The 7,501-nt window shown below is 41.3% G+C and overlaps 1 protein-coding gene across 2 annotated transcripts in view; it reads left to right on the forward strand.

The window, feature by feature from the left end:
• The window catches only part of LOC101782932 (vacuolar protein-sorting-associated protein 33 homolog), a 17,642-nt gene extending 15,268 nt beyond the window's left edge, over positions 1 to 2,374 (forward strand). For both annotated transcript variants that reach the window (XM_012844820.3, XM_004962442.4), the window contains 4 exons: positions 843 to 900; positions 981 to 1,048; positions 1,664 to 1,751; positions 2,028 to 2,374. In XM_012844820.3, coding sequence (XP_012700274.1) covers positions 843 to 900; positions 981 to 1,048; positions 1,664 to 1,751; positions 2,028 to 2,129 — 316 coding nt within the window. In that variant the 3' untranslated portion in view covers positions 2,130 to 2,374. The remainder of the gene's footprint in view (positions 1 to 842; positions 901 to 980; positions 1,049 to 1,663; positions 1,752 to 2,027) is intronic.
• Positions 2,375 to 7,501: the final 5,127 nt, after the last annotated feature.

Raw genomic sequence — 7,501 nt, forward strand, 5'->3', positions numbered from 1 at the left:
AATGTATTCTAGTCATTCTTTCGACGTTATTGAAAAAGGTCTGTGCCTGGCTGCCTTCCTGCATTTTCGCTGACCTAATATCGTCTATGATTATCTTCACTACATCCCCGACGGCCGGGCGGGTGCTCCGGGTCGGTTGGCTCTCGGGCGAGCGGCGCGGCGGCGGCCGGCCGGGCGGCGCGCCGGGCGGGCGGCGGCGGCCGGGGCGGGCGCGCGGCGGCGGCCGGCCGGGCGGCGCGCCGGGCGGGCGGCGGTGGCCGGGGCGAGCACGCGGCGGCGGCGGCCGGCCAGGCGGCGCGCCGGGCGGGCGGCGGCGGCCGGGCGGGTGGCGCGGCAGCGGCACGGTGGAACGAGTGCGACGGGAGCCTTTTTTGTTTCCCGAACCGTTACCATGTGTAACGAGTGGCAATGGTGGGTAAATACCCACCAACTCCACGAGGAGGTCTGTAGATGGGGTTTTTGGAGCACCTCTTGAGGTACTCCACAAAAAACGTGGATCTACCCCCTGCTCCACCTTTTTCTTGGAGCCGGAGTTGCTGGAGCTAGACGCGTTTGGCTGCGAGTTTTTTGAAGTTGGTGGAGTGGAGCAATTTTTTGTGGAGTGGAGTGCTCCCAAACACCCCCATAATAGGAATGTTACCCAAGTTTCTCTTATCTACAGTTCTGCTCTCGTTCCAAACAGACTATAGTTTTTTATCAATATATCAGATCAAATAAGTGCTGTTTATGTGGCAATAAATGTGCCAGCTGGTTGTGCAAGTGATTTGCATGAGAGGCCTTAATTAATGGATAAAAGGTTTTCCACATATACTCTCACATTACAGTTATTTCCCACTTTACAGGCGTTCTATTGAAGAATTGTTGAAACTATTGCCAGGTCCACATCTAGATTTGAAAAGGGTAAGTGGACTCCGTCAAGTTGACTTTGCATTTTAGGGAAGCAAAAATCTTTTCCTTGAAGATTTTTCAAACTCATGTAGGGTGGTTTGACAATTGATTCGTCACTGGAAGTACATCCAGGTTCAGGGGCTCAGCAGAGTATTGACAGGTAAATTCACCCCTGTAGGACAATTCTAACATTGAAGAAATGATTCATGATTGAAATGGAGAGAGAAGAGAGGGATATGGACACCATGCTGGTTCTGTATACAAACTCAAGTAAAATGGAGTCTGAAAATGTCCTGTACTATCCATTAGAATCCATGTGAGGGAGGAGCAGCACCACGCCTTCCTAGAGCCTCGGAATTGGGTCATTATTTAGAGACAAAATTATATTGTATTGTTTCCTTAATTTTAAAGATTAGTTTCTTAAGGATCATGTAATTTCATGAGTATTAGTCATCTCATTTTTATATGGATGTCAGGTATCTCTGGGAAAGCTAGAAAAATATCAGAATTCCTATTACGTCACTTTCGTTGTCCTGCCATTTTGTTAACAATGAATTACAGAAAATCTCGTCTACTAGAATGACTATCCAATATAATAGATAAGGAAAACAAAGAAAATATGAGCAAGATTAATGCTTATTTTACTGAATTTGCTGGTGTTTGCTTTTCCTTTTACTTGTACTCAGAAGGAAAGAATGGTCATCTGTTGCAGTTCTAATCTTTCCTATCTCATTCTCATGGTTGTAAGTTTGTTTTCCAAATTTTCTGTTTATAGGGTTGGTCATCGCTCTCTGGTTTTGGTTGTATTCATTGGTGGTGTCACATTTGCTGAGATTGCTGCCCTTCGATTCCTTAGTGCACAGGTACGCCTTGTCTGACTTATTTCTCAATTTTCAAATGTTTATAGCAAATCGATTCTAAGGTATTTTTTAGATACCAGAATTTACTTCAGTATCCTGTATAGATCAGATTTTCCCCCCTAATAGTCAACTACCATACTGTTTACATGACCAAAATCTTTCCTAGGAACTTTATTTTTTTAACACGTGAGACCTGAAATTTAACTGGGGAAGATTTTTTTATTTGGACCATACTATTGTTTTTATTTTTTAAAATACCTTTTGCCTTGTGTATTTCAGGAAGGAATGGGCTACGACTTCCTTGTTGCAACAACAAAGGTCGTCAATGGTAACACGATACTCAGACCAATTATAGCCAGCAGTAAATCAGGGATGATGTAATTTTTTTTTTCTGAGCATGTGTTTGTAATTTCAATCTCAAACAAACCCAAGCTTGTGAGTTCTTTTTGCTGTGCGTGTGTTTTAAGCTTGTGAGGGTTTTTCTTGTTTGGCTATGAGTTCCTAATTACTCGGCAACTGGACGTTAGGCTCACGCGCCTGGCCTTTTTTGTGTATATATTTAGATTAATACTGATAGATGAAATTTTGATGTTCTCATTTTTATTCAGTTCTATTGCTTACATTTAGTACATTCTACGCACTGTAAATCTGTGAAAAATTTTAACGTATACTGTAATCCTTAAGTAGTTTAAAGACAACTTTTGTCGCCATTTTATAGTAGAGTTGTTGCAATTCCACTCTGTACGTACTTCTAATAGTGTAAAAAGAATGACCATAGCATTTAGTACTTGAACATGTGCTAATTCTATTCATGAATCTAATGCTTCTTTGGATTACGTTCATGTTATTTTGGATAAATGTTGTGAAATAAAAACGCAATAAATGTGTGGATACCCTAATTAATCTTTTTTTATTATTAGGAAAAAGAAAAACATGTAGTCCCTAAGTGGTCGTTTAGAAAATTTTAGACACATTAAAGTAGTCATGAGAAGTGACCATATTGATCATAATTATTCATATTAGTTGTTGAAAGCTATGCAGTCCGCTTAGTTTTCTGAATCATGAATAAATGCAAAACCATAGAAAAAGTATACACTTCTCAATACATTTTTTTATTGGTGTGAGTGTTACTTTAATTAGATGAGTCTCACTCACTAGGAGCTAAATAAATATTTTTTGTGGGACAAAATTTAAAAGTTAAACGAACATTTATTTTGGGATGGAGTACACGTGAAATATAATCTGAGAGCAGCAGTACGTCAATTTAGATGTTCGAGCTTCCGCATTTTATTTCGGCTGAGGCATTTACTGGGGCTATTTTTTTTAAACAAAATCTTTTGAAGACTTGAATGAGGAAGATCGGGCATCTATTAGACTATTGATGCTTATTTTCCTCGGAAAATCTCAATTTCTAGAAGTTCACGTGAAAATTTGAATATTTGATGTAGCCTTGCTAAGTCCACGCATATTTGATTCCTGACATAAACTACTTTATTTCTAGAGAATTCATCAATGGTGGCAAGATTAGTTATGTTAACATGCGTTGTATTTCTAGAGAATTCACCATCGGATGATTGGATATTTGCTTCTACAGTTTGTGAGAAATTAGGATTATTCTATGACCTTACTGAGCTATTTTCTGGAACTAAATATGTGACAGCCAACCTTTTGTTCTCTAAAGTATGTGAGGTTAAACTTAAACTCAAATCTTGGGAGCATGATGAACATTATACTATTAGGGACATGTCTACTGTCATGATAGAAAAGTATGACAAGTATTGGACTGATATACATGGTCTTATGATTGTTGCTGTCATTCTCGATCCACATCTTAAGATGACGATGTTACATGCTTGCTATGTTGCCCTTTTTGGTGAAGAACATGCTGGGTCTTATGTTACAGAGGCCCATCAATTGTTAATTGATTTGATGAAACACTATCATGTCAAAGAGCAAGACTTTGTGGGTACATCATCTAATGGTGCTTCTTCTTCAGTTGGTGCATCTGCTGTGTTGTCTATTTTTAAAACTCTTTCAGCAAATAAGAAGATTACTAGTTTCGTTAAAAGTAAGAATGAGCTGGATCGTTATTTGGATGAAGAAACCCTTCCTTATGATGAGAATGATTATTTTGATGTCCTTGGTTGGTGGAAGTTGGAGGGAACTCGATATCCTACTTTGAGGCAAATTGCTCGTGACATCTTGGCTATTCCAATCACAACAGTAGCCTCTAAATCAGCGTTTAGTACTAGTGGAAGGGTTTTAAGTGAGCATCGATAGAAAGGTTTGTCCAGCAAGGTTTGTGAAATTTGTAGTGTAGAAACTCACAATGCATCGATAGAAAGGCTAGCATGAAAAAGGTTTACACAAAGGAGATGGTCAGCTTCTAAGTCTCATACCACATAAATCAATCTTAATCCAACACATCAAAATATAAGTTTGCAATCTAAAGGTTTTCATCATGAAAGATCATGCATGTATATAGGCTCTGGGAGGTAGAACTTTGCAAGAGATTCACTTATGTAGACAGCATATGAATTAATTTGAAATGAAAACAAATCAAGTTATCAGGTCATCTGTAAACTTAAATCAAAGAGCAACATAGAGCTTGTGGGTCTAGAATTTAGTCATTGAACCTCCACAATTAAAAGAGCTGGTATTTAATTAATTTAGGTTCATTAAAAAGAGAGGAAAAAGTCAAGTCATATAAACATTGTGTAGGTAAAACAAAGCGGCAACCTTCATCATTTTTCCATAAGCAAGATTATACCAAAATTATTAACATCGTGGTGAGCACAAGGTGATGGTGATCGTGATTTATTGAAAACAAAAACTAGGTACTCCTAGTAGCCATGTTATTATCGAGAGATATACAAATGTTGCATCGAGTCTATGGTTGAAAGCTTATATACACAGTTATTTAGAAAGAGATGGATAAAGAAGGTTGAGGAAGAATTTACCGTCCTTTTGATTATTGTAATGATGTGTAACGCTCCCTCCCCATGCTTAAGCATTGTGCTTAGCATGGAAGAAGAAAAATGAGCATCTTCTAGCAACCACGATCGTTTTGTTCCATATAGCATTATGATCTTCGTCCGCCAAGCATCCCCATGCTTAACATTATGCTAGGCATGGAAGAAGAAGATGAAGCATTTTATGATAGTTGAAATCCTTATGCTCCGCATCCGGAGCTTGTCTTTATGCTTCTTCCCTTTTGTCACCTTTATTATCCTTCAATTTATTCTCTTTTCCTTTCATGAAAGCGTTTCGCCATGCCTGCTAAACAATCCAAGTGCACATACTACCCTGGGGTGATGGTCGAGAGTAGAAGCAATCGCCAACAAATCAATAACATCCCTAAACTTGTGGCATAACTAATCGAGTAAAATAGAAACAAAAGTCTAATGAGTGCGTGAGTGCAAGTGTGAATGCAAAACCACCTCCAATAGTTGCTGCGATCTTGTGGAGCGCGACACCCTGGCAACTAGGGCACTCATCCTGCAAGCAATCAAAGAACTAGCAAGAACACGTAGAATAAGTACTGAATTACTAGATGTAAATGAAGGTTTCAAACTTAATCTCCAATATGGTGGGGTTCTGAAGACAAGAAGATAGGTGGCTGATCCAGCACGCGCGCTTACAAGTAAGTAGCGAAAGCTAAACTTAATCTAAACAAACCCCGAGTATTCCTAGTGGCGGCTAAGGGGTATAAGAACGTGGGAGGATGACCACAAGGGTGTTGCGGTCATGCTCCAACCCTAGGACGCATCCCTAATGGACCCAACTTGATACACGGCTCATTGGGCCAAAATAAGGCGACGTAGCACTTTGGACAAAAAACCTCTCGGTGGTAATTTGATCATTGCGGCCGCCTCATAACAGATATGGACATGAGTCTAGATCTATATGAAAATAGACTTGATAAGGATTCCATGAAATACTTGAACGCTCATATGCAACCATGGTGAATGTCACAAGTTGGTGTTGTTTTGCAGTCCGAATCCAGCCTGCGTGAATCCGTTTCCCTTTCATTCTTCTCCTTGGTTCCTAAGCAAAATAAGAGTGCACATGTTTCCATGGTCTAAATATGATGGATATGAACTCAAAAGTGTACTCACCTGATTGTTGAGTTGATGAGCATGAGCACGAGTAATGGGATCAGAAATTGGTACTTGTATCGGCATGGATGTTATCGTTGATGTTGATGTCCTCATCACTAGGGCAGACCCGCAGGCAGCGGGTGGGGCAAGGCTCGCCGCCAGATAGCGACCGGTGCAAGGCAAAGGCAGCCCTAGCTGGCTAGCGGCGGCCGGGGGGGTGGCTGCGATGGTGGGAGGAGGAGGGCATGGAGGAGGTGGTGGCGATGGCGGGTGGTGCGCAGGAGGTCAGCCGATGTCGGCGGGACGATGACTACATGCCACAGTGATGGAGGAGACAACGGGTGGGGCTAGGAGGAGCATGTGGCTGCAGCGAGCAGAGCACCCAAGCGAAGAAGAGCAGTTGGGCAAATCGTGCGGCCAAGAGCATTCGCGGGATGGAGATTGTGGGGGGGAGGAAAAGGAGGAAAGGGGAAGGAAAAGGGAGAGTGAGGTTTTTCCTTTTTGAAAGGGAGTGAGGAGAGATTAAAGGGGATTGAGAAAAAAAGAAAGAGGGAAGGGGAATGGAAATGAGATTTGTTAGAATATGTGTTTTCCCTCTTAATTCCCTTAAAGCTGAAAAGTGGAAAGGTGGAAGGAGCTGAAAAGTGGTAAGGAGGGAGGGGATACGTTAGAGTTGCTGAAAGTAAGAGTGGTTGGCTCCCCCTACTAAAGTTGATACCCGTCACATCGGATGTTTGAATACTAATTAGAAGTATTAAATATAGACTATTTACAAAACCCATTGCACAGATGGAGTCTAATTCGTGAGACGAATCTATTAAGCCTAATTAGTTCATGATTTGACAATGTGCTGCTACAGTAAACATGTGCTAATCATGGATTAATTAGGCTCAATAAATTCGTCTCGCGAATTAGTATAGGAGTTCTGCAATAACATCCGATGTGACACTTTAGCACCTCATATCCAAACACCCCCTTCCTAAATCGGGCTCTCTCTATCCTTTACCACATCACAACACTTTAAGGAGAAAATTGCAATTTTAGGACTCCAAACAACGCGCTTCGCTATTTTAGGACTCCTATCGTCGACTTCGCTAAAATGACCCTCGAAACGTTGTCACTTCGTTATACATGACATTTGCTCATTTAAAACACTTTTCCCAAATGAAATACATGTATTTTAGCATTAGAGGACCATATTGCCCTCAGCTCTTTTTTCCTGGACGTGGGATGGTGCTGCTGGCCGCTCGCCTGGCCTGGCTGGCCGGCCGCGCCTGGGCTGGCTGGCCGCCGCTTGGCCATGGCTGGTCGTCGCCGCGCCTGGGCTGGCTGGCCACCGCCTGGCCATGGCTGGTCGTCGCTTGAGCTAGCTGGCCGCCATGTACAGTTTAATATGTAATATAAATTATCAAAGATGATCCATAAATAATTATAAAACCATGAATTATCACAAACAAGCTCATCTCATAAAACCATGATTCTAGCATAAACAAGTTCATCTCGGAAGATCATAATTTAGCAGTTGACCTTGAACAGTTTGTGCATGAGTACTACTCGATCAATAGATGTACATTAATCTATTGATCGAGCAGTACTCATGCACAAAGGTCAACTGCTAAATTATTTAATCTATTGATCGAGTAGTACTCATGC

Source organism: Setaria italica, chromosome III (assembly GCF_000263155.2).
Source record: "Setaria italica strain Yugu1 chromosome III, Setaria_italica_v2.0, whole genome shotgun sequence".
NCBI classification, from domain to species: domain Eukaryota; kingdom Viridiplantae; phylum Streptophyta; class Magnoliopsida; order Poales; family Poaceae; genus Setaria; species Setaria italica.